The sequence below is a fragment of the Monodon monoceros genome, unplaced genomic scaffold (genome assembly GCF_005190385.1).
Source record: "Monodon monoceros isolate NGI ecotype Baffin Bay Population unplaced genomic scaffold, NGI_Narwhal_1 Super_Scaffold_20, whole genome shotgun sequence".
NCBI classification, from domain to species: domain Eukaryota; kingdom Metazoa; phylum Chordata; class Mammalia; order Artiodactyla; family Monodontidae; genus Monodon; species Monodon monoceros.
Window position 1 is genome coordinate 105,709,439 of NW_021703777.1, and position 26,400 is coordinate 105,735,838.

General features: G+C 42.9%; 1 protein-coding gene and 1 non-coding gene across 3 annotated transcripts in view; one reads left to right on the forward strand and one right to left on the reverse strand.

Moving 5' to 3' along the window:
* The first annotated feature begins 10,267 nt into the window (after window positions 1-10,267).
* The window catches only part of HADH (hydroxyacyl-CoA dehydrogenase), a 47,591-nt gene continuing 31,458 nt past the window's right edge, over window positions 10,268-26,400 (forward strand). The window contains exon 1 of one of the 2 annotated variants that reach the window (XM_029235829.1): window positions 10,268-10,585. In XM_029235829.1, coding sequence (XP_029091662.1) covers window positions 10,454-10,585 — 132 coding nt within the window. In that variant the 5' untranslated portion in view covers window positions 10,268-10,453. The remainder of the gene's footprint in view (window positions 10,586-26,400) is intronic. The other variant, XM_029235828.1, reaches the window with a different exon arrangement.
* LOC114903280 lies at window positions 20,921-21,054 on the reverse strand. The gene has a single exon (XR_003795673.1). It is a non-coding gene; the product is annotated as a small nucleolar RNA SNORA43 (small nucleolar RNA).

Here is a 26,400-nt window from a genome sequence, read left to right on the forward strand (position 1 = left end):
CACGCGGGCTCAGTAGTTGTGGCGCACGGGCTTAGTTGCTCCACGACATGTGGGATCTTCCTGGACCAGGGCTCGAACCCGTGTCCCCTGCATTGGCAGGCAGATTCTTTTTTTTTTTTTTTAATTTTTTAAAAAATTCATTTATTTTTGGCTGTGTTGGGTACTCGTTGCTGCACGCGGGCTTTCTCTAGTTGCAGCGACCAGGGGCTACTCTTTGTTGAGGTGCACAGGCTACTCGCTGCGGTGGCTTCTCTTGTTGCGGAGCATGGGCTTTAGGTGCACAGGCTTCAGTAGCTGTGGCACGTGGGCTCAGTAGTTGTGGCTCATGGGCTCTAGAGTTCAGGCTCAGTAGTTGTGGCGCACGGGTTTAGTTGCTCCGCGGCATGTGGGATCTTCCCAGACCAGGGCTCGAACCCGTGTCCCCTGCATTGGCAGGCGGATTCTTAACCACTGTGCTGCCACCAGGGAAGCCCTAGAGCTTTTCTTGACACAGATCTTATGTCGGTTTTGGAGGACTTGTTTTGTTATTATCTTTTCGTTTACGATTTTAGTTTTTACTTTTTGTAGACATACGATGAAGTGGACCCTTGTTTAGTATGTTGAGGAAAGGTTATTGTCTGAATGTATACGTCTGCCTTCTATTTCAACTACATGAACAGTGAGCCTAGCTGAAAAAGTGGCTTCATGGCAGAATTCCTTTCTGCTGTGTTTACTCAAAAGGATGTAGCTCTGGCTTTTGACTTGAGTCCTGAATAGTGAGCTCTGGAATTTTAGTACTGGGATTTATGAGAAAAGGATTCAAACTGTACTGAACATTCCTTAACTGTTCTTCCTGCCACCAGGCCTAATGTATCTCATCCTTGAAGACTTGCAAAGAGAGGAAGGCATTCTTAATTTTTTTAAGATAACTAAATTGTTTCTTAATAAATAAACTCCCTCTAAAAGAACAGTTCTCAAAAAAGGTAATGACTTCTTTCAGGGGATATTTGGAAATATGTGGGTGTGTTTTCAGTTATCACAGTGATGGGGGTGCTAATGGCTTTTTTGTTGCCATGAGGCCAGGATGCTAGATGTCTGAGCAGTCCTAGACAATGAAGAACTGACCTGCCCAAAGAGAACATGCTCCAAAAGTGGCTAGCCCTTTTCTTTATTCTCCCATTATACTCCTTATATAGAAAGAATTGTGATAATAATATAAGCAGCTGTACTTTTGAGCCTTTCCTCATGCTGGCACCATACTTTATGCTTTACTTGTGTGCTTACATAATTCTTAAAGAATGTTTAGTAAGAGGATGCCATTCTGTAGCTGATGGAGCTCAGGCTTAGAGAAGTTACGGCCTACATGTAGTTAAAAAGTACCGCTGTGCATTTCAAACATACCAGTCTTTGTAACTGGAGAGTTCTTCCTGTACCACGTCTCTATACTGCCCTCTGCATTTTCAATATGGATAAATGAAATACAGGCCAATCTTTAGGTGCCTTGAGGATTTTTGTTAATTAAAAAAGAAAAACTAAGAACGAAATGCATAGGCACTGTGAGTGAATGGAGAGGTTGTTATAGAGATTTTATTTATTGTTTATTAATTTTATTTTTGGCTGCATTGGGTCTTCTTTGGTGTGCGCAGGCTCACTCTAGTTGCGGTGAGCGGGGGCTACTTCTCATTGCGGTGGCTTCTCTTGTTGCGGAGCGTGGGCTTCAGTAGTTGTGGCACGTGGGCTCAGTAGTTGTGGCTCACGGGCTGTAGAGCGCAGGCTCAGTAGTTGTGGCTCACAGGCTTAGTTGCTCCGTGGCATGTAGGATCTTCCTGGACCAGGGCTTGAACCCGTGTCCCCTGCATTGGCAGGCGGATTCTTAACCACTGTGCCACCATGGAAGCCCCTGGAGACTTTAGATGGATGATGCATGTGTGGATTACCATGTACCACGTGCAGGGCGGTTTGTCCTGATCTGGAATTTCATATGCTGCGGAATTGCACTAATAACTTTGCATTAGCAAGTTTATTACTCTTCGATTTATACATGCATTTTCAGTACCCCCTAACCAAACAGTTTGTAGCTAACTTGAGAAAAAAACTCTTCTGTGAGATTATGTTGAAATCAGATGTTTATTAAACTTTAAAATGTAATGCCTTAAACTGTAGCACTTTTAAAACATCTGTTTATGGCAAATCACTGAAAGGACTGTTAATGCTTACCTTGCGCATGTTGATATTTTACGATTTTTTACTTTGTGATGTATTTGAAGTGTAAAAATAATAGTACTTTGTTATATAAGTTTGCCTAATACCTACTTTTTAGTCCTCACCATTAGCATGATTTTTGATGCTTATATTAAACTTTTAATTTTAACTGAGATAGTGTCATGTGTGGTTTGGAGGGTTTTGTTTTCTTTAAATTGCTAAACAAAATTCTCTTTTACCAGATGTCAAGTTAAGAAAAGGAAGAGGGAATAGACTTCCAAAAAGAGGGAGATGGCCACATATAATATAAGCATGATCTCTAGACAGGAGGATAATTCTTTTAAAATATCCTCTCAGAGCACAGTTACTCTCAGGACTGTAGCACAGCCCAAGCTTCTTATTTCCCATGTCAAAGTCCAGCATTATTTGAGAGAGGGATGAATCTACATAAGCCCATTGTGGCAAAATATCGAGTGCTTGTCTCTATTACACTCCTTAGCTCAGGAAGAAGAGTTTTCTAAAATACCCGAACCTTTGGATTCTTCCTATAGATGAGCCCCCTGCCGGCTTTTTCCACGGCCCAGTCTTCCTCCTGAGGTCACAGTGCAGAGATCACCTCCTGAGGGATGGCTTCTGCTAAAGCCCTATCTAAAGTGGCCTTTCCTGAGAACACCCTGCTATAGACTGAAAGTTTGTGTGCCCCAAGAATTCATTAACTGAAACCTGATCCCGATGTGATAGTATTTGGAGGTGGGACCTTTGGGAAGTGATTGTGTCATGAGAGTGGAGCCCTCATGCATGGGATTAGTTATAAGAGCCCAGAGAGCTCCCTGCCCCCTTCTGCCATATGAGACTGCAGTGCAAAGACAGCCATCCATGAACCAGGAAGCAGGCTCTCACCAGACACTGAATCTGCGCATGCCTTAATTTTGGACTTCTAGTCTCCAGACCTGTGAGAAGTAAACTTCTGTTATCTGTAAGATACTCAGTCTATGGTATTTTGTTATAACAGCCTAAATGGACTAAAATATGCCCTGATTCATCACCCAGGTTACTTCCTTCAGAGCCCTCCTCACTATCTACAGTTACCCTGTTTATTTAAATCCTCAGTTTCCACCATTTCTTCCACCTCTGGCCAGAGGTGCCCTTTGTTGCACAGGTTTTCAATTTTGATGAAGTCCAAATTGTTAATTTTTTCTTTTGTTGCCTGTGTCCTTTGGTGTCACATCCAAGAAATCATTGCCAAATCCAATGTCATGAAGCTTTTTGCCTGTTTTCTTCTAAGAGTTTTATAGTCTTAGCTTTTATGTGTAGGTCTCTGATCCATTTTGAATTAATTTTTGTATATGGTGTAAGGTAAGGGTCTAACTTTACTTCTGTGCATATGGATAACAGTTTTCCCAACACTATTTGTTGAAAAGACTGTCTTTTTCCCATTGAATGGCCTAGGTACTCTTGTCGAAAATTGTTTGACCATATATATGAGGATTTATTTCTGGGTGGATACTATCTTTTTTTTTTTTTTTTTTTTTTTGCAGTACGCGGGCCTCTCACTGTTGTGGCCTCTCCCGCCGTGGAGCACAGGCTCCGGACGCGCAGGCCCAGCGGCCATGGCTCACGGGCCCAGCCGCTCCGCAGCATGTGAGATCCTCCCAGACTGGGGCACGAACCCACGTCCCCTGCATCGGCAGGTGGACTCCCAACCACCGCGCCACCAGGGAAGCCCTGGATACTATCTTTTAAAGTAATGTATCACTAAACAGTTTTGTAGTAACACTGGGATATTCAGGCGAATCAATGAAACGAAATAGAGAGTATATCCTCTAGTGTATAAAAATGGCATCACATTATGAAAGAACAGGAATAATATATTTTAAAAAGTGCTAGGACAGTTGGTTAATTACTTAGAAAACTAAAGTAACATCTTTTCTCCAATTAACTTCTTTTTCCAAGTTAATCCCCAAAGGATGAATTTCCCAAATTAATCCAAGTTAATCCCAAAAGGTCTAAAAAGTAAAAATAATACATCTGTATGTGTCTCTGAAACATTTGATATTTTCTAAGCATAAAAAAGTTACGGACATTTTGAAACACATACAGAAGTTATGGGCAAATCTTGTTTCATCTACATTATCCCACTTCCCACTAGCCCCATTCTGCACTGATTTATTGTGAAGCAAATATTAGACATATCACATGAACGTATTCATAACGTAGAATATGACTTGCAAGGATGGCTAATCTCTAGTCGTAGTTACATTTCAAAGAAATATTGACAAGGGGTACAAATATATTGACAAAATAGCCTAAGAAAATATTTCAGAATGTCAAATCAAACAGACCAGAAGAACATGGTTAAGCTATTTTTCTCAAACATGTTTACAATTAAGTTACTAATGGAACAAATGATAAGAATGCTACTAAATGACCTATATCTTATAGTTCCTTCTTAGTCAGGTTTACGACTCAGAGTTTTCTTTCTTTAGGTTGTGCCTCATTTAAAAGAAAATTTTCCACAAGGAATCTACCAATTTGGCATTTCTGATTCTGAAACATGACACTAAGGAGGGAAATTCCACCAGTGAAAACTCTTTTCTCCCATCATACTCTGCTCGGCAGCATTTGTCCTCATTGTATTACCTTTTGTCAATCTGAGCTTGTTTAGCAACCCTCTTCCCACCTGGTATGCAAAGGCATGTAGTGAATTGTCAATTATTGTAGTTTTGAAAGATATCTTCCAAGGATATTTAAGTCCTTTATATGGTTTCCTTGTACACAAACTAATGTTCATGAAAAAGCTGGTGCCTAAAGATAAAAATAAAAACAAATTAACTAAAACCTCAGTAAAGCTGTTGTTTTAAAAAAGGGAGAGAGAGAGATGGCAACTAAATGCCATACCTGACTCTAGACTGGATTTGGTACTAGAAGGAAAAAAAAAAACTATAAAGGACATTATTAGGTCAGTTAACTAAATTGGAATACAGGCGATCAGTTGGATAGAAATGTATCAATGTTAATTTTACTAAAGTTGATTACTATCGTTATGTCAGAGGATCACCCTATTCCTAGGAAATATGCATAGAAATATTATAAAGGACCATTATTTGTGTAACTTACTCTCAGATGGTTCAGATTATTCATAATGTATATAATATCTGTCTTATCTATTATAGATAAATAGATCTAGACAATTGATAAGATAAAGCAAACGTGATAAAATGTTAGCAATAGGTAAATATGGGTAAGAGATATATGGGTTCTTTTGTACTATTTTTACAATTTTTCTATGTGCAATTCTAAATAAATTGAAAAAAATTAAATATGATTGAGATCATGATTCTCATAAAAAGGTCCACCCTCATCTGGCCCCTGCCTACCTTTGCAGTCTCATCTTCATTCACCCAAAAGTACCCTGTGCTTTTGTTATCCTATGTTAATGTATTTCCAGACCACTCTCTAATCTCGGTTCCTTCACAGACTACATATACATTTTTCTCTGTGTCTGGAATGTCCTCAAAACATTTTCTCTGCCCGAAAACCTTCTAATCATCCTCAGTACTCTGCTGTAATATATCCATCATGATGAAGTAGGTTAGGACACTGGTTATGAGCAGCAACTTTGCACTCAGGTAGACTGGGGCTCAAGACCTGCCTCTATTCTTCCCGCCTATCACACCTCAGGCAAGTTATTTTCCTCTCTAAGCTTCCAGTTTTGCCATATGCAAAAAGAGAATAAAATGACATCAGACTGATGGGAATGGATGAGAAGTTACGTATTACATGCTTAGCACAGAGCCTGGCAGATTAAGCATTCACTAAATGCTAGTCTTCCCGTTGCTTCCCCCACCCCCCCTCACTACCCACCTCCCACAGCCCCTTGCATTCCCTTCTGGAAAGCACAACATTTTGTTCCATGTTTATTTCTCCTACTATTTTATGAGCCCTTGAATGGCAAAGACTACATTCTAGTCACCCCTGATTTTTCCAGCATCTAGAGTGATGTTTCTTGCTCACATAGAGCAATGAAGAACTTGCTATTTCCAAAATCAATGATTTTACTTTGAAAACTAAAACAAGGAATCACTATCAGCTTTCTTTAAATACCTGGCTCTGTAAGACATGGAGACAACCTACATGTCCATCGACAGATGAATGGATAAAGAAGATGTGGTACATGTACACAGTGGAATACTACTCAGCCATAAAAAGAACGAAATAATTCATTTGCAGCAACGTGGATGCAACTAGAGATTATCATACTAAGTGAAGTAAGTCAGAAAGAGAAAGACAAATACCATATGATATCACTTACATGTGGAATCTAAAATATGGCACAAATGAACCTATCTATGAAACAGGAAAAGAATCACGGACATAGACAACAGACTGGTGGTTGTCAAGGGGGAGGGGGTTGGGGGAGGGATGGAGTGGGAGGTTGGGGTTAGCAGATGTCAGCTATTATATATGGAATGCATAAACAAGGTCCTACTGTATAGCCCGGAGAACTATATTTAATATTCTATGATAAACCATCATGGAAAAGAATATTTAAAAAAAGAATGTGTATGTGTGTGTGTGTATATATATATATATATATATATATGTATAACTGAATCACTTCACTGTTTGGCAGTAATTAACACTGTAAATCAGCTATACTTCAATAAAAAAATAATAGATAAATACCTGGCTCTGAAAATGTCTGAGAATTAGTTATTCAAAATATATTTTAGCCTTCAACTAATTTATAGATACTAGGATCTTTATAAAAGATGATTTCTAATTTATAAGTTAGGAAATCAACTTGGTTCTTTGTGGCTAGGATTTAAGGTACTTGAGAAGGAGTAGAAGGAAATAGGTGAGTTTAAAGTGTTGGCACCAGGACTTAGAAGTTTGGTCTTTATCCTGTGAATAAAATTTTTAAAAGGAGAGTGCAGTGACCCAGTTTATAACTTGAGAAATCAGTCTGAGAAGAATGTGAAGTATGAACTGGGTCAAAGAGACATTAGTTACAGTAAGGCGCTTCAGGAATGGACTCAGTCTCTACAAAGGAGACAAGGGCTTGGATAAAATGCCGATAAATAGGGATAGAGATAAGAGGGGGAAATGAGGGAGGAAGCCTGTATGCTCCTAAGGTGGCATCAATGACATCTGACCGAGTGAATGGGGATATGGTGGGGAGAGGGAAGGAAAATGCCCTTGGTTGTGTGTCATCGTGAACTGACAATGAATGCAAGAGGAGGTGAAAGGTATTGTGGGAAGTGAGAAATAATAGGTTCAAATTTTGATAAGTTACATTTGAAGTAGCTGAGGGATTTCCAAATAGAGGTGATCAGTAGACGATTATAAATGGATGTTTGTGTTTGAGAAGCATGAGTCCACATGCTAGAAATCAGGAAGGAATAAAACACATGGTTTTATAAAGTCTTCAGGTGTAAATATTGGGACTCACTGTGTGAAACTTAACAGTTCTGGGGCTTATTGGTAGGAATGTCTAAATACATTAATCTGCTTAACCTTAATGATAACCTTAGTAGGACAGTTAAACCTCCAAATCTAGACATGTATGTTTACTGGAGACCACTCCCCAATTTTTTTTCCCCTCTAGCAACAGCAGCACTTTCTAAAGAGTATGAAATTATGAAAGGAATGGGAGCCTTGAGGTCAGAATGGATTCAAATCTGAGCTTGGTCAGTTATTGGGTGAGTTACATTTAATAAATGACTTAATCGCTCAGAGCCTCAGTTTCTTCACCTTTAGAAGAAGATAGCAGTGGTAACCTTAGGGTTGCTATAAAGAGAGGCAAAACAGCATAGTGGCCAAGAACATGAGCCCTGAAAACAGACTGTCCTGAGTTTGAATTCTGCCTGTGCTATTCATTAGCTGTGTGACCTTGGCTAAGTTTCTGGACTTCTCTGGGCCTCAGTTTCCTTACCCGTAAAAAAGGGGTACCCTTTGCTGTTTTTGAGTTGGTCAGTGACCAGTGTCACGCTTTCCAGTGCACCACTCCTGCAGAGAGAAACGAAGCACCTCCCTAAGAACAGGGTGAAGGTGCAAGTCGGGGACCACAGAAATTGTTATCGGGTGCCTGAAAGTTCAAGGCCACACTTGGGAAAAGACTTGCAGTTCTGGCAAAAGAAGAATGATTCTATTGTAACTGTCATCTGATCAGGACTGGGCAGGAATAGAGGCCGGGGTGGCCTTCTGGCTCAGAAGAGTGTAAATGAGGGTTAGACTCTCAGTATGAAACAGCTGGAAAGATACATGTCCAGCCCTTTTCCTTTTTTTTTAACATCTTTATTGGAGTATAATTGCTTTACAATGGTGTGTTAGTTTCTGCTGTATAACAAAGTGAATCAGCTATGCATGTACCTATATCCCCACATCTCCTCCCTCTTGGCGTCTCCCTCCCTCCCATCCTCCCTATCCCACCCCTCTAGATGGACACAAAGCACGGAGCTGATCTCCCTGTGCTATGCGGCTGCTTGCCACTAGCTATCTATTTTACATTTGGTAATGTATATATGTCCATGCCACTCTCTCACTTTGTCCCAGCTTACCCTTCCCAGCCCTTTCTTTTGAAAGACAAGGACCCTGGAGCCCAGGGAGGTAGTCTGCAGACCATCATACTGCACACCAGTGACTGAGACAGGACTCCTGACTCTCACTTCATTGCTCCTTTCTTCACATCACACCTTTACATAATACAGATGGCCTCAGATCTGAGAACTGCTAAAAAATACTGCAGTGGTTATTCTTTCTGTTCTGAGGAAAACAAATCAGAGATCTGAAAACATACCAAATACTCAGGCATTATGTTTTACATTATACACATTAAAAAAATACATATTGTGACGACACTATAATCAGAATGTTTGGCCTTGCATTAAACACAACTTTTAAATGAGAATGAAAAGTTAAAATCCACCGAAAGAATCATCTGTGCATCTTCCTAATCTACTGTCCTAGCTTCACCTCTAACAATACCTAATTCCTCACCCTTTTCCTGTGGCAATATTTTTTTACGTTTCTACCTTTGCATGTGCTGCTTCCTGTGCCTAGAAGCCTCTTTTCTTCATAAATTGACTCATTTGTTCAAGTTACTAGGTTCTCCGTGTAATCTTCCTATTCCAATTCTAGTCCTATTGGTTTTTGCATTTGGTACATTCTAGCACTTAATGGACTTTAATTATTTGGATGTGACAGTGTCTTCAGCCAGTAACGATCTCCTTAGAAACGTCCCAAGCCTTAAAAAGTGCTCAACACCAGCACTTCTCCCACACTTTTACAGAATCAGAAATAAGAATGAGATGTAAGCAAAGCAACGGTGAACACAGGATTCACTATGTAAGTTACCTGCAATAGGAGGAGGCAGACTTTGGATGGTGAGTCTGTGGGTCCTTATTACATATTTAAAAATAAATAAATAAAAATTCTATATTACTAAGGTACAGTAACTAGAAATTATTTACACGAGGGAGAAGATTGGCCTTTCTATTATTACCAGTTACTCCACAAAGGTTCCTCTTTGACTTTAAACTGTCCACATGTTCCCTGCATTAATAAACATGTAAAGTCGAAATGGGCAATTAAAGGTTAAATTTCTCTTTCCCTTAGTGGGCCTGATTTTTGCATTAGAACTCACGGGTCACTAGACATTTGCTTTGGGTGTGAGCAGTTTGTTTCCTTCCGTTTTTAGCAGGAACAATATGCACCGGGTTAAAATAATCCCTAGACTTGGTTTACGGTGACACGTACGGAAGGTGCTCATTTTGGGCTTCCTCATCACCACAGCCAAATAACACGTATTTATTTGGCGCCGAGTTACGCACAAGGATCAAAAGGGAGAAGTTAACAAGGCAACACCACGGACTTCCCCTTACAAGGGGCCCGTGGCTTTTGCGAGGAAAGGCTTGCACTGGGTCCGGTACCAGAACGCTAACCACTCAACGGCACACGAGCAGCTGCGTCGACAGTCTGGGTAGACCTGCTCTGCAGAGGAGGGGGGCGGCGGCGGCGGCCCGCCCCAGTCCACGTGAGCTTGGACGCCGCGCTCGGACGTTCGAACGCCGTCCCTGCGGCCTCCGCCAATGGGGAAAGCGGGCCTCGAGGCTCCGCCCCCGCCGTCGAATACGTCACGGCGTCGCCCAGGGCGCGCGGGCCGCGGGGCTCTAGGGCTTCCGCCCCCAGAGGTCTGCTCGCTCTTAGGTGTTGCGTGAGGGAGTATTGTCCGCCAGGTCTTGTCGCTGTCGCCGCTTTCGCCGTCTGCACCATGGCTTTCGTAACCAGGCAGTTCGTGCGTTCCATGTCCTCCTCGTCCACCGCCGCGGCCTCAGCGAAGAAAATCCTCGTCAAGCATGTGACGGTCATCGGCGGCGGGCTGATGGGCGCCGGCATCGCCCAGGTGGGCAGTCCTCGGGCAGCGCTCCCCGCTCGCTTTGCTGCCCCACCCTGACAGGAAAGCGCTGGCGGGCCGCGACCCGGCGGGGATTGTCAGGCCCGGAGGCCAGCGTTCACGCGAGCCCCGCGGAATTTCCACCCCGACCCTCCCCCGTGTAGTTGAAATGTCTGGGCCTGTTAGTCTGCAGTCCCCCAAAGATCTAGTGTTCTTGGGCCGAGCCTCAGTTTACGGCGGTTGGCTTCCAGAGACCCGCACTGCGATCAGTTTTAATTTTATTAGTTTTTAATAATTTTGCAGCCGTTGTCAGAGCAGTTTTCTGCTCTCTAAATGGTCTTTTCTCCTCTCCCAGTGTGTGCTTGCTGAGTTACAAAGAATGATAGTCAGCACTTTTGAAGCATTTGGTAACGTTACCTAATCGGCGCGTGTGAGGCGCTGGGACTCCACCAAGTGCTGCGCAAGAAGTCTTTGACCTAGTGCCCTCTGGCGCTGGGTAGAGTGGGAGGGGGAGGCAGAGCGGTTGAGGGCTCTGAAGGAGTCGCTAATCTCAGTGTGCATCTTCAGGACTCCGCGCGGTTCCAACTAAGCTGTGACTCAGGGTCAGTTGTGCAGCTGTTACCTAGGTACTGTGATCCTTGTGTTTTTACTGATTGGGTTTTAGCGTTTATATTCCAACTCGTATTGGGGAACCGTGATTTTCATAGCCTAGCTGATTATATGCTTAGCATGTCGGCCCTTCGTTACTTGTACTGTTGGACGGGGGAGGCATTTATCTAATTTTTCTTAAGGGAGAACTCAAGTTCAGTGGCTATGATCATGAAGGAGTTTAATTTTTGTAGTGTCTGTTTCCAGCCAAGTCTATGCTTCTATGCTTGCTTTGTAGAAAAATCTTTTCTTATTATTATATATCTTAAAACTTCCCAGACTGCAGGTTTTTTGCAACATATTAATTTGATTGCATTTTCTTCTAAAATCTGTATTTCATTAATGTTTTATCCTTCTGACTCCCATTTCTTCTCAGATCATGTTTTTGGACATATATTGCCCTTTTTATTGTGTACATGCCCTGGCTGCTGGGTTATGGTGTCCCATTAATCTTTATTATACGTGAGATGGGAGGAGTAGGTCCTTTTAACATGAAAGTTTATTATACTACGTGATACTTAAAAGAAAGTTTAGGTTGAGTGCATTTGTATCTCCCTGCTCCACCCAAATCTCCCTATGCTGTGAGAGTGAGATTTGTTGTGGGCAGGTATAAAATAATGTATTTGTTTAAAAACATCTAAACAACATCTTAGTGACAATATATTAGGGCCTTAAGCCCCCAATAACAATATAGGAAATGGGTCCAGAAACTATTGTTGATGGTCCCTTGAAGACATCAGTGGAAGAGGATTAGAAACTAAGTAGAAAGCATCACTTCAACTTTTGTACAAATTCAGGTTGCTCAGTTCTTGGAGTACTGTATCCACTACTGGCCCAAAAAGTGTTATGTTGCACAAAAAGGCACGCACGTAACACCTAAAATTATGGGTATGGTGTTGGAGCTTTCATCTGAGAAAGGAGGGAGGAGATTGACAATGATGGGCATTCAGACTTGTGGATCAAATCCTTGAGTAGTTGGACCAGGGTGGCGTGCCTTTTGAAACCTAAGGGGTAAAAAAGAAAGCTATTTACCCCACACATTGGAAATATAATGGAATTGTCATTCAAGAAGTTGATAAGGACCAAAGATTTAAATAGTGGACAATCCTAGGGAACGGTAGTTCTGTCCTTCCATAACAAGGTTTAAAAGAGCCTCAGCCACTGTAGGTGACAGCTTTAACCCTGTGGAGGGGAACCGCACTTTCCTGCATTATATCTCTGTGTGCCACTTTCAGCCAGTTGGTTGGTTTCGGCTGTTTAGCTGATCCATTTTTGCACTCTATCCTGCAGCATGCTGTTCGAGGCAGTACTGCCTCATTCTTCATGCTCCTTGACCTACAGCTTTTGTCACAGGGTAAATCTGTTTTGCTTATTTAGTGCCACAGCTATTGGTTGGTGTGGTTTGACTGTAGATTGGATCCAGTTCACTGTGGGGAATTGGGATGGTCTATGCTGGCTCTGTGCTAACATGGAAAAGTTACTTCTGTGCCTTGCTTTACTAATCTCTGAGGTAGGACTAGCCTCCTGGGAGTATGGAGAGGATTGAATGAAGTAGCACACGTCAAGCACTTAGCACAGTGGCATCTAGTAAGGGCTCACAGAATGTTAGCTGCCTTCAGGGTTATAACCATCATGGTGTTATCCTTGTCCTTTTGTCATTGTTCCCTCATGCCACGCCCATCTCTGATCCTTGCTGCTATGGTAGGCCTGTGATGTTAAGATGGAGAACACTGGTTGTGATTCTGTTCCATCTTGCTTAATCTTGAAGGCAAATGCCAGTTGTTGACTGCAGTTTGTTCAGGGACCTCTGAAAAGAGGGAAGGCACTTTTTATCCTCCTCAGTAAAGCCTTAAAAATACAAGCGCAAAGTAACATCTAAGTTTATGCTACTAATTCACACTTAGCTTCACTCTCCAGAACTCTTTCTGAAGTAGGGTTTTTTTTTAATTAAAAAAAAAAATTTGGGGTGGCACCAGGTCCTAGTTGCAGCAGGCTGACTCCTTAGTTGTGGCTCACGGGCTCCTTAGTTGTGGTACATGTGCTCCTTAGTTGCAGCCAGCAGGTTCCTTAGTTGCAGCTCACGGGCTCCTTAGTTGTGGCATGCATGTGGGATCTAGTTCCCTGAGCAGGGATCAAACCCACGTCCCCTGCATTGGAAGGCGGATTTGTAACCACTGCACCACCAGGGAAGTCCCATGAAGTAGTTTTAATTTTAATCAAGGTGTAGTTCTGTTTACATTTTTAATATTTTAAAAAAATTTATCATTTTTGCCATATGTTCCAGTTCATGCTGAGTAGGATAAAAAAAAACTGAGTAGATTTTGTGGGAGCCTGACACATTTCTCAAGCAATTAAGCAATTTAAGACGAGTGAGGCCTGTGTTTAATTATACGTAGTTGATCAGAGCACAGGCCATTTGTATATTTGTATTCTCTAAGAGTGTCTACTTTGCCTGTCATTACTTTTGCTTGTTTTAAATTAAAAAAACAAAAAACGAAAACTGTGGGTTAATATTTAAGTAAGGTTAACTTGTTGTGTGTGTTTGCCCATTATTCTGACTTGGGTCTGATTGCCAGTTTATCTTCAGCTGGATACTTAGGCCAGCAAAGAAGCTTCCAGCAGTAATTGAGCCTTGAGTGGGGGACAGGTTGGTTTTTGCTTTGTAAAGAAGGGAAAAAAGGAAGAAGTTATTAGCTGTGCATCTCTTCAATTTATAGAGTGAGTCAGAGCTTTGCTTCTTGCATTGCCTTTTTTTCATATGAGGAGCCCAGAGAGCTTATAGCTTTTGTTAATTTACTAGTGAGAAGCCAGTGGGCTTTCTGGGAATGGCATTTTAGGGGCTGGATTTCTTGGCTCTCTGGTAACAACCTTCCTTTTAGTGCACTATACTTCTTTGAGGAAGTGAGAGTTTGCATCTAGAAGGAGGTTGGAGCTGAGTTCACACTGAAAGCTTTTTTATTTGTTCTTCTTAAAGAGCAAAAAGTGCACATTTTTTCTGGGGAGAGCTCCTTAGGCTATTAAAACAAGGGGAGGGGTATTCTAAACTACAAGTACACGTTTCCCTGACATTTGTAGTACTCTGCGATGCTTGATGAGGACTCAAGTGGATAGGAAGTCTTCTCCCCAGCCTCTGCATTTGTTTGCCCATCTCCTTTTTCCTGCCCCCAACTCTGAACTTTCTGATGCTGAGTAGAAGAATGATCAGAGTTGCTTTGTGTTGTTTAGCTTTATTCTTTTCTGTCGCTACAGTGAGTATGCCTCTGTTGAAGTTTGTTTGAAAACAGTGCAGTGGCCTAGGAGAAGTTTTAGGAGCACAAGAGGTTGGCACAGTCACGTGGCTGTAAGCTCTCATTTTGACTCAGAGTTCTTTATGGAGGGAATAGTTGTGTTTTGTTTTGTTTTGTTTCTTTTATTTTTGGCTGTGTTGGGTCTTCATTGCTATGCGCAGGCTTTCTCTAGTTGCAGGAAGCAGGGGCTTCTCTTGTTGACGAGCACAGGCTCTAGGCATGTGGGCTTCAGTAGTGTGGCATGCGGGCTCTAGAGCACAGGCTCAGTAGTTATGGTGCACGGGCTTAGCTGCTCCACGGCATGTGGGACCTTCACGGACCAGGGCTTGAACCCGTGTCCCGTGCATTGGCAGGTGGATTCTTAACCACTGCGCCACCAGGGAAGTCCCATGGAGGGAATAGTTTTATTCCCAGGTGTTAACTTTGTCCTCAAGGGTACGGGGTGTGTGTTTGTCATGAAGTTCTTCCCTCATTTACTGTGTTGTTGCTCATTTCTTTATTGGGCTGTTCTCTGATATCCATGATGTACTAGGACAGTAAAATCAGCTTCTGTCAGCATGTTAGTCTTTGGACTTGGGGTGTGGCTGTAGATGCTGTAGAAGAGGTAGGGCTGACAGGCAGAAAAATGAATGCCGTAGAATATGTTTGGATATTGTAGAGCAGAAACGGTACCTCAGTCAGGTTTTGGGTTTTCTCTGCTGTTTCCTAGATCCACCTCACTGTTATCTGCCCCTTTCTTGAGTTTCTCATTTCCTTTCCTCCTCCTTCTCTCTTCTCCCCATATCTGCCTTAGGCACATACCTCACTGCCTAGCTCTCCTGGGACCACAGGAAGATAATGCTGCTGCTTTCTGTTCTATATCTCCCTCTAGGTTATGCTGACTATGTGATATTTTCCGCTCAGTGGTGGTCTAATGCCTGAAAGTGAGCAGGCTGTAAGGTGCCTGCTGGAGTTTGGATCCCAGCCCTTCCTCTCCTGGCTGTGGAATCTTGGGCGAGTCTCTTAACCCCTCTCTGCTTCTTCCCTTATCTACGAATAATACTTAGTGTTCTGAGAGTTCTATGAGCTAAGTGCTTAGACTGTACTAGTGTTTTCAATGGTAACTGTTCAGTAAATGTTAGCTGCCTTTATGTAGATCCATCAGCTGTAATCTGGTGATGACTTCTCTTATTTTAGATTCTCTTAACTGTCTTTGAAGATATGATAGGGAGCTATGGAGAGTTCAAACAGTTCTAAAGATTTTAAGACTAATTGTGTGGGCTGTTGAGAGAGATAATCTTAGTGCTTTGTTCACTTGTATTTGGGTATTACAGTAAGTTCATAGTCATAAAGCATTTGCAACAGAGCCTGACACTTAAAAAACACTCTACAGATGTGACAGTTTTTTCTGTTCCAAGCACTTTAATGTCTCTGTCATTTCATGTGACCATTATGATATTCATCCCTGCAGAGATGGCACTTGGGGTCAAGGGTCAGAGGCAGAGCAGGGCCTGGAACTCGGGTCTCTCAACTACTCTTCTGCTTGCTGGAGATCCCTGTGGCTGCAATGACCACAGTTCTACCTGCACCTTTAGCCTCTGCTGTCTTGTGGGGAGAAGTATGGCTTCCATGGGCAAGGGGATTTTTTGTGGGTATCTGGAATCAGCAGTTATCAGCTTGATCTCTCTTCAGCTCTAGATTCAAAGAGTCACCTGCTGGTCATCTCCATCCTCTACTACTATCTTTCTGCCTATAATAGACTCAAATTCACCTGGCAAGACTTGTTTGTTCTCTCCAGCTTTCCCAAAGAGTTTCCTCTCTCTCTGATTGCCATTGTTGATCTTCTAGCCACTTCATGCACTCCAAAGACAGGGTTTCTGTCAGAGTGTCCACCATACAGCAGAAGGCTCTGAGGCTTTCCTCCGAGGAGAGCTGTTTCCCCTGTTCTTTCCTTTGTAATTCCTAGACCAGGCGTTTTGTTGGCGAATTGTTGAGGAAACATCTTAATTGGTTCCTTTCAGCAGAATCTAATAGGAAAGAAACACTCATCCTAATAACCATTGCCATATTAATCTTCCGAGAGAGCAGCTTGGAATTGCAGCTCTCTCCTCTACTCAGAAAGTGTGCATCCTGGCAACATCTTTCAGGGATTCTTAAATATAACTAAGAGTTGGTTGATGCCACTGACATGTCCAGTTATCCCATCTGCTTTCCAGAATTTGTGGGAGATGGGAGTGGAGGGTCCAGGGAGAGAATTTATTTTCTCTACGTTACCAAACCCAGATGCTTACTGAATTAAAAAAAAAAAATTGTGTATTTAACAGGCTCACTTAAAAATTGAGGCACATTTCCTTGGCTTTTTAGAAATGCTATTTAAAATATAAAAATCTCAGTTAAAAAAAGAGGCCAGCCAATGAACTTAACTGTTTTAAGTACAAACCACCTATCTGTGGTGGTGGTCGAAAGCCTCAATGGAATGCCTTTTTCTGATTGTTGAAGTTTGTGAAGACAGCTTGTGTTGATGGCAGAGTTCACGGCATTGCACAGAGACAGTCATAAACCCCGACTTGCCAGCTCTGAGAGATGCAACTGATTTATGACTTTTTCCCTCCCTGGATCAAATCATGAGAACCCAAGGGCAGGCCTAGATGCAAAGGCACAGCAGCCTCTGGGGCGCAGCAGCCTCATGGGGAGCAGCGACTCCGTGTACTTATTCTGGGCCAAACACTTACTCTGAGGATCGAGAAGTCAGAATTGGCGTTTGGCAGATGGTACATACAACTTTGCCGTTTTTCAGAGAGAATGTAATGTTGATGAAACGCAGCCCTCCTGTAGTGTAGGGGCACATGGAACATCTCACTGGACCAGTTGATGTAATTCTCACAAATTCTCCACTCAAATTACACTTCAGAGAAGGGGCTTCAAATCTGGTGATATGTTTGCAAAAATAGAGAAATCCAGCAAGCTTCTGCTTGGCATGCTTCCTTGGCCCTGTGGCTGGAGTACGCAGGGGCTTTGACAAGTGTGCTGTTCACTGGACCTATTTTTACAGCTCTGAGCACCCTTGTCCAAAAATATTTCTCTCTGGCTAAGCCTGCTTTCCACCAAGGCTAGAGAAGTCATAGAGCTGAGGACATAGCCTTCAAATAAATTTTTTTCCATTGCAGACTGCTTGTCCTCAAGGTCTTACAGTGTAGGTCACTATCACATAAAACAGGAGTTCTCAGTGGGTTGATTCAGATTATTGGCACTCAGATTAAAGTGCCAGGGAGAGTCCTCCTTATTTATTGAAAAAATAACATGTCTATGGGAGGAGGGAAAAAGACCTCTTTATTTTTGTGATCCACTCTTCCACTACCATCTCCTCAGAAAACTAGGGATAATTTATCACTGAATAATTTGAGAAGAATGAGTGTGATTGATTTCCTTGCAAACAAGACACATGAAATTCTTTTCTAAGTAAGAGAAAATTCAATAATTAATTAAAAATCAAATCAGGTGTGAATCATCAATATCACTCTTATCAACAAACAATGCTGATGAGCTGGTACAAACCACCCCAAAACTTTAGACTTCAGTTTGCAAAGCAACACTATAAATCAGTAGGTTTCATGCCTTGACCAGGGGTCATTGTGGTGCAGGAACTTTAGCAAAACAACTCAGGCTAATTCTAGACCTGCTGGAATTAACCGTCACAGCACTGTTGCTGTGAAGAGTCATGGTCCTGTCTTTTGACATACATGTGTGGACATATCTCTTGGGTGAAATTACAATTTCAGTTTCAATTACAGTCTTGCTGGATTACAAGATATGAATATATTTGACTTCAGTAGATAATGCCAGACATTTTTCCAAAGTGGTTATACCAGTTTACAGTTCTGCCTTCAGGGTATGAAGATTCTCTTTGCTCTATAGGATTATATTGTTCCTTTCAAGTTTAGTCATTCTGGTGGGTGTAGTGACATTTCATTGTATTTTTATTAGAATTCCCTGCTTACAATACTAGTGAGGTGAACCCCTTTTCACATGTTTATTGGCCATATAGATATATTCTTGTGTAATATGCTATTAAATTTCATTCCTGTTTAGCTCTCATGTTGTCCTTTTTTTTCCTAATGGATTTTTAGGAAACGTTTATAGATTCTGATTATGAATTCTTATATTCATATTTCAAATATCTTCAGTTCCCTGCATTGACTTTTAATTTTCTTTGTGGTTACCATGAGGCTTACATACAGCAACTTGTACAGTCTATTTTAATTTAATAACGACTTAAGTTTGATCCCATTCTAGAGCTCAACATTAATACCCTCCCCGCCATTTAATGTTTTTGATGTCACATTTTACACCTTTTTATCTTGTATATCCCTTAACTAATTATTATAATCATAGTTACTTTTACGCCTTTTGTCTTTTAATATTCATGCTAGCTTTATAAATAATTAATCTACCTTTACCATATATTTACCTTTCCAGTGAGATTTATTCTTTCATATGTGTTCTTTTACTAATTAGCGCCCTTTCTTTTCAGCTTAAAGTCCTTTTAACATTTCTTGTAAGGCTGGTTTAGTAGTGATGAACTCTTTCACTCCCAGCAATAACTTTGCCAGGTAGAGTATTCTTGGTTGGAAGTTTTTTTCTTTCAGCACTCTGAATGTATTGTGCCACTCCCTTCTAACGTACAGAGATTCTGCTGTTGGTCTTACTGGGGGTTCCCTTGCGTGTAGCAAGTTGTTTTTCTCTTGATGCTTTTAATATTTTCTCCTTGTCTTTTTTTTTTTATTCAACACCCATTTATTCTCTAGTTCTGCCCACATGGAGACACCCTCCTTGAAAAGGTGTTAAGTCCTTCGTTCACTTTAGCACCTTGTGCTGAAAACACGTGTTCCAAGGTTTTAACTATGAGATCCACATTCTTAAAGCATTAATTCTTAAACCTCATCTAGATTTCTCCCCCTTGGTTGCGGGGAGATGACCCAAACACAGCGAAGAACAGCTCAGGACTGTGGGCTCTGCTCGCCCAGAAGACCTTGCAGTTCCCCTGACCACCCAGCTGGAGCCAGGATTAGGGCCCTGAGACGAGGGGTGCCTGCTGGGCTGCCGCCACCACCACTGGCCCCAACTCCTGTCCTCTTCACTGGCTTGCTGTCACCTCTAGTCTCCCTGGAGTTTGGGGATTCCAGACCATCTCTGCTCACACTTCTGTGTCACGCCTGCTGCCTCAGCACCGCTGATCCACACCAAGGGGGAAGGCACACAGAACTGCTTTTCAGCACACCAACGTCCCACACAAAAGTTATTTGATAAGCCTGCAGGTTCTTTTTCATCAGAGGACATTCCCAAGGCCATGACTTCCCTGGCTCTCCACTGCCCTTGCCAGCAGACTGGGTGTGCGTGGACACCGTGCTGTGAGTCAGGCACACACCCCCCGGCTCCACTCCGGTGTGCTGTCCTGCAGAACTGAGGACGGTGCCCTGAAGCCAGTCCTAGAGTGACAAGAGCCACACCTGCAGATCGATTCCACTGACCAGCTGCACAGGACCGAGCTGGGCCCACGGACCTGAGAAATGGAATCCAATCCGTGAATCACCCCCAAACCATATTTTCTATAGCAGGTTTTGTCAGCCTTGGCCCTATCAGCATTTGGGACCCTGTAGCTTTACTATGGAGCCGTCCTGGGCACCACAGGACATGTAGTTACAGCCCTGGCCCCCACCAACTAGATGCCAGCAGCACCGCTACCCCTTTCCTGCCCTGCACATTGCCATGTGCCCTGGGAGGGGGACAAACTGCCCCTAGTCGAGAGCCACTGACCTACAGCTTTTGTTCAGCCCTCCAACTTAAACATTTCGGGAAATAGCAAAATGCACTCTCCACCCGCAAGGAGACCAGGACGCCCCTGGTTTGGATGATCATTTTATAGGGTTACATTTGGCCCATCGAAGGGCTCCACACAGGGGCCCGACTAATGCCTCATCAGCAGGACAAATGCCAGGAGCGAACCTCTGGCCTTCCTTCCAGAGTGACACGTCTCAGGGTCCTCAGAGCACGAGTGCTTGTGGACCAGGTGGCTCTGGGCCCCCCTCGCCCCCACCTAGGACCCTGCTCTGAACAGGGCCTGGAGGCCCTACAGGGCCTTGATACCAGCTCAGCGGCCCTCAGCCAGGGAGGCATGTCACACTTGCCCAAGGATTCCTAGAAAGTCGTCGCCAGACAGACCAACAGAACAATCATTTCCAATAAGGAGACCCTCTCCTGGTCAATCCCATTGTGCCCAAAGCTTGCCATGTGGTTGTACACATATCTCATTTAATTCTCGCGACAAGCCTTATTTTATAAAGAAAAAGAATATCAAAGTGTTCAAGGGCCTGCGCACAGCTCCCACTGCAAGTGCACGTGGAAACAAGGTGCTTTCTCACGCAGCTTTTGGTGATGTCCGGCTACAAAGCATCCTAAGCGCCCACTCTTCTGAGCACTGAGCGTGGAAGTAGCCGCTTCCTCTCTGCCCCAGCGTCACAGGTGCAGCAGGGCAGCCGCACCCGTGGTGCCGGCAAGTCCGGCATCTGCAGGGCAGCTCTCCTTGTCTTTCACTTTTGACATTTTAATTATAATGTGTCTTGGTGTGGGTCTCTTGGGTTCTTCTTATTTGAAACTCTTTGGCCTTACTGGATCTGGATGTCTGTTTCTTTTCCCCAGGTTAGGGAATTTTTCTGCCATTATTTCTTGGAATAAGTTTTCTCCTTTCTCCCTCTCTTCTCCTTCTAGGACACAGTAACGTGAATGTTAGTATACTTGATGTTGTACAAGAAGTCTCTTAAGCTATCTTCACTTTTTTTCATTCTCTTTGTGCTGCTCTGATTGGTTGAGTTTTATGCTTTGTCTTCTAGTTGACTCATTCTTCTGCTTTATCTAGTCTGCTGTTTAACCTCTATAGCTTTTTTTTTCAGTTCAGTTATTGTATTCTTTAGCTCTGTGACTTCTGTTTGGTACTTTCTTTATTTTCCATGTCTTTGTTGAAGTTCTCCCTGTGTTCATCTATTCCCCTGCTCAATTTGGTGAACATCTTTATGACCACTACTTTGAACTCTATCAGGTACATTACTTGTCTCTGCTTTGTTACGGTTTTTTCCTGAGGTTTTATCTTGTTCTTTCATTTGGAACATAATCCTCTGTTTCTTCAGTTTGCTTGACTCTAAACGGTAGATGGAACAATCACGTCTCCCAGCCCTGAAGGAGTGACCTCATGTAGAAGGTGAACCCTGTTGTTCATCCCTGCCTCAGCTCCTGGTTGTCTCCAACCTCTGTGCTTATCCAAGTACCCTGTTATGTTTTTAACAGCTCTTAGTAGTTGAGGATGTGCCAAGTCCTGTTAATGTCCCATAGGGAAGAATCTCAGCATCTAGATTCAGGCCACCTGGAAGCCAGGCCCTCAGGCATCAGCTTTTAAAAGTAATTAGATACATACAGTCCTTGGAACCTTAGGCATTAAGCCCCTCTGGCCACCACAGCCAGGTGATCTGGAAGTGTTCCCTAAGTGGCAGCCACAGAAATTAGGGCACCGGATGAGTGTACAAGCTCTTTTCTGGTAGCCCTTTAAGAACTTTCTCTGTTGGTTACAGTCCTGTGGGAACCACGAACATAAACCCCACTGACCACCAGAGCCAGGCGATGTAGAGGTGTCCCCTGGCAGCAGTAGCAAAAATTGGGGTGCCAGATGGGTATGAGTTCCTTTCTGGGTGACACCAATTATTACAGTCCTACGGGGCCAGGAATGCAAACTCACCTAGCCTCCAGAGGCAGGCAATCAAGAGGCACTGCTTAGCAGTGGCTTCAAAAATTGGGGCACCAGACACGTGCAGAAGCTTCCCACCAGGAGACACTGGTGCTCTGGAGAATGGCACAGGGAGAGCGCAGAGGTGGTGCCTACCGGCCTCCATACCTGGAGAGTGTTACAGCCGGCTTCTAGATGTGTGTGTGAAATGAGATGCCTGCCCTTCAGGCTGACGCTTTAATATAGCAGGTCAGCTTCCTTTATTTTAAGTCTGTGTGATCAGCTGGGCCCTGGGGTGTGTGAACCTGAGCACGTGAGCCCTTTAAGAGTGGCTTCTCAGATTGCTAGAGCCTTGTGGGTCTTGGGACATGAACCTTGTTGGTTTTCAAAGCCAGAAGTTTTGGAGGGTCATCTCAAGTGTATGACCCAAAAGTTGGGATGCCTGATGTGGGTGCAAGCCCCTTGCTCTTCAGGGAGAAGCTCCAGGTTCCAAGGTCCCTCCCTGCATGGGGTTTATGATGAGATTGTATCCCAGCCTCTCCTACCCACCTTGTGGTTTTCTTCTCTTTTGCCTGATGTGTAGTCCTCACTCAGCCCCTCTTTAGGTTTTTTAAAAGAGGAAATTGTTCCATATGTAGCTGTAGACTCAGTGTGTCTATGGGAGGACGTGAGTTCAGGATCTTCCTACTGTACTGTCTTGAACTGAAACTCCAATATAGTTATTTTCACATTATGAGGGGAGGCCCTAAGCAACCCTATGAAGAGAGCCTTGGACCTTCAGGAGACCTAATCTCATCTTGGCTTTTCCCACCAGATGTATTTGTTCAGTCAACATTTCCTGAGGGCCCACCCCAGCCAGGCAGGGTCTATTCAGCCGACAGAGATAGAATGATGTTTAGTCAGAATCCAGGAGTCGGGGAGACAGCACTTAAACGGATGGTCATCACACACCATGGTGGGTGGATGGTAAGGGTATGCAGGGGTATTACTGGAACACAGATGCCATGCCTGGGACGAAGAGAATCTTGGGGTGGGGATGCTTAGTATCTGGAAGTGATACTCAGGCTTAGTTAATGAGGGGAAGTTGGGGAGGAGGCATGGGCAGTACAAAGTCCTGGAGGTGAGAGGCAGTAGTAGCAGGTGTGGGCAACTACGAGCCTTGTGGTGGTCTTAGAGTCTCAGGCGACGGTGAACAGCATGTCTGGAGAGGAGGTGAGTCCCTTTCCTGGAGGGCCTTGCATGCCATGTGCAAGAACTTTTATTCTGTGGTCTTGGGAGCCACTGAAAAGTTTAATGGAGTTAGTAATGTAGACAGAAGTGCCTTTTACAGAATTATGTTTTGGATAGAACACTTTAGTGCCTGTATGTGATCTTAGGTGAATACTTTTTTTGCTTTAGTTAATGTTTCTTTCTCAGTAAAATGAAGGTGTTGTGTTGGATTAAAGGTTTTGTGTGTGTGTGGTAAAAAATACATAAAGTAAGACACCATTTAAAAATGTACAGTTCAGTGGCATTTAAGTGCATGCCTGTTAAGTAATAACTCCCCATCTCCCCTTCCCCCAGCCCCCGGCAGCCATTGCTTTACTTTCGGTCTCTGAATTTGACTGTGTTCTAGATACTACCTATAGGAGGAATCCTACAGTATTTGTCCTTTTGTGACTGCCTTATTTCACCTAAAAATCTTAAAGGTTCATTTGTGTTGTAGCATGTGTCAGAATTTCTTTCCTTTTTAAGGAATAATATTGCACTGGAATATTTTTAATGGCATCATATTCCATTGCATGTCCACACTACCTTTTGTTTTTCCATTCATCCATTGATGGACACTTGGGCTGCTTCCACCTTTTGGTTATTGTGAATAATGCTTCTATGAACATGGTCTACAACTGTGTTACGGTTGTAACTGTGTTACAGTCTTACTTCACTTCTTTTGGGTATACACCCAGAAGTGGAATTGCTGGATAATATGGTAATTATTTTTAATTTTTTGAGGAACTGCCATACCATACTCTACAGTGGCTGTACTGTTTTACCCGTCAGCAGTGTGCAAGGGTTCCAATTTCTCCATATCCTTGCTAACACTTATTTTATGGTTTTGTTTTTGTTTTTGTTTTTTAAATAATAGCCATCCTAACAGATGTGAATAGATCAGAGGTTTTTACACTATGCTCTGATAGACTTTAGGGTTAGGAGTTCAGTGAATCTTCTTGGTGGTTCCCAAACCCCTCTTCCCTGACCCATGCTTTATGTATTGTTCTGTTGTATACATTCTTATGAGGAAGGATTTCATGGCTAAAAAGTGTGAAAGCCACCACACTGATCTTCCTGCTCTAAAAGTAGAGGATCTTGATCATCTGTAGCTAATAAAGCTGAACAGTAAATACTTTTGCCAATCTCTGACCTTGCAGTAGTTGAGAAATTAAGGTGCCTCACTTTCTCCCTTCTGTGATAGAGAAGAAACATACGTTGAAGAGAAACCTGAAGAGGAACCTATGTCACATGTCTGTGGTCATCCTTGACCTGGCTCACGCACGTGTCCCTCACAGGATGGACGGACACATCCTGTCCGTCAAAGGGGCTGTGTGTGCCCACAGCCCCTTTGATCCTTTGATAAATGGTACAGGACACATTGACATGCTGGAGGAAATTAAGCATAAATCCAGTTTTGAAATTATAGAGGTGGTCATATTACACAGCAGTTGCTCTCCAGTTCCCCTTTTGCCTGGCATCTCCACCAGTGCCAGAAAACGGTTGGACTGCTCACAAAATACCAGGCATTTTTGTGGCATTTTTTTCACTTGGTAATTGACTAAAGCCTCCAGTTATTAACTCTTTTTTTCTTCCTATCCTTTTCAAACTAAGAGTGTGATTTTTCATAATTCTAAAATAACTTGGTTTGTAAAATTTGTTATAAAGAGTTTCTAGTAGCAAAACCAGTCATGATTTCTTGAGAACTTATTCCTAAGATAATTTACAAATTGACGCTTTTAAAAAATAGAGCTATTATTCATGCCTTCTTTTCATGAATATTGTGTCCCTTTGTGCCAGGCATTGGGGCAGTTGAAGGTAACATGTGGATGCTGCTCTTGAATTGCTCACTGTCCAGAGGAAGGAGCACAAGTATGAACAGTTAATTGTCATAAAGGCACAGATCGCCTGCTTATCATATCTGGGATGTCACCTGATACAGATGAAAGTTTTAGTGGTTTAAATACCTTAAGATATGGCTTTTAGACACTTAAGATATAACATTACATATAAGATATATCTTCTTAGGGTGAGGGAAAAGGAACATTAAAAAAGTACATGTTATAAAAAGGCATATGTATACATTGCACCACATATATGTATATGAAATTTTTGTTTACTGGAAATTTTGGTTGGATTGCAGTTAGGAGTGTGCCAGAACTACCCTATGTTGGGATTTGTGGTAACAGCTGCTTCAGACTCTGAAGAAGTGGATGATACAGCAGTTCTTTTGAAAAGGTCTCTAGGTATTATTTTGAGTCATCATCAAGAGTTGGTGTTGGTCAGCTTTTCCATGTCTAATTTATCTTTCACATCTGGAATTTCTCCTAAATACTCATTGGTTTATGACCTTTATTCTGAAATTTGTGAGATTTTTTACAACATGAAATTGTTTATGACCATTTGTTTTTGATTTCTCTGTTGTATTCACATCCTGGGTTCTGGCTACCGTTACATAACTGAGTGGCCATTGGTAGCTGGTGGCTCTCACCAGCTCCGCACTCTATTTTCTTTCTGTATTTGGAGTCCTGCAGGAAAGACCTGCTGTATCTGTAAATCGGAGGCACAAAGGAGTGACCACCTCTGCTAGAGGTTGGGAGAGCTTTCATTAAAGGAGAGAGGGCCTCTCTTGGATCATGAAGGACGAGTTGGAGTCCCCCAGGCAACAGTGAGGCAGAGGTGCTTTCTGGTGGAGGGAACCTAAGGGCAGGGTCGTGGAGCCATGAAGCAGCGTAAGGGAGAAGTGTGTGGCCGGAGGAGAGCACGGGCTCAGGTCACTGTGCTCTAGGCACCTGGTATTGAGCAGTTATTTATTGGACAACCACCGTGTGCAAGTGATGAGTGCTGGGGCACACAGGGACCAGATCAGTGTCTGCTATCAAGGGATTCAG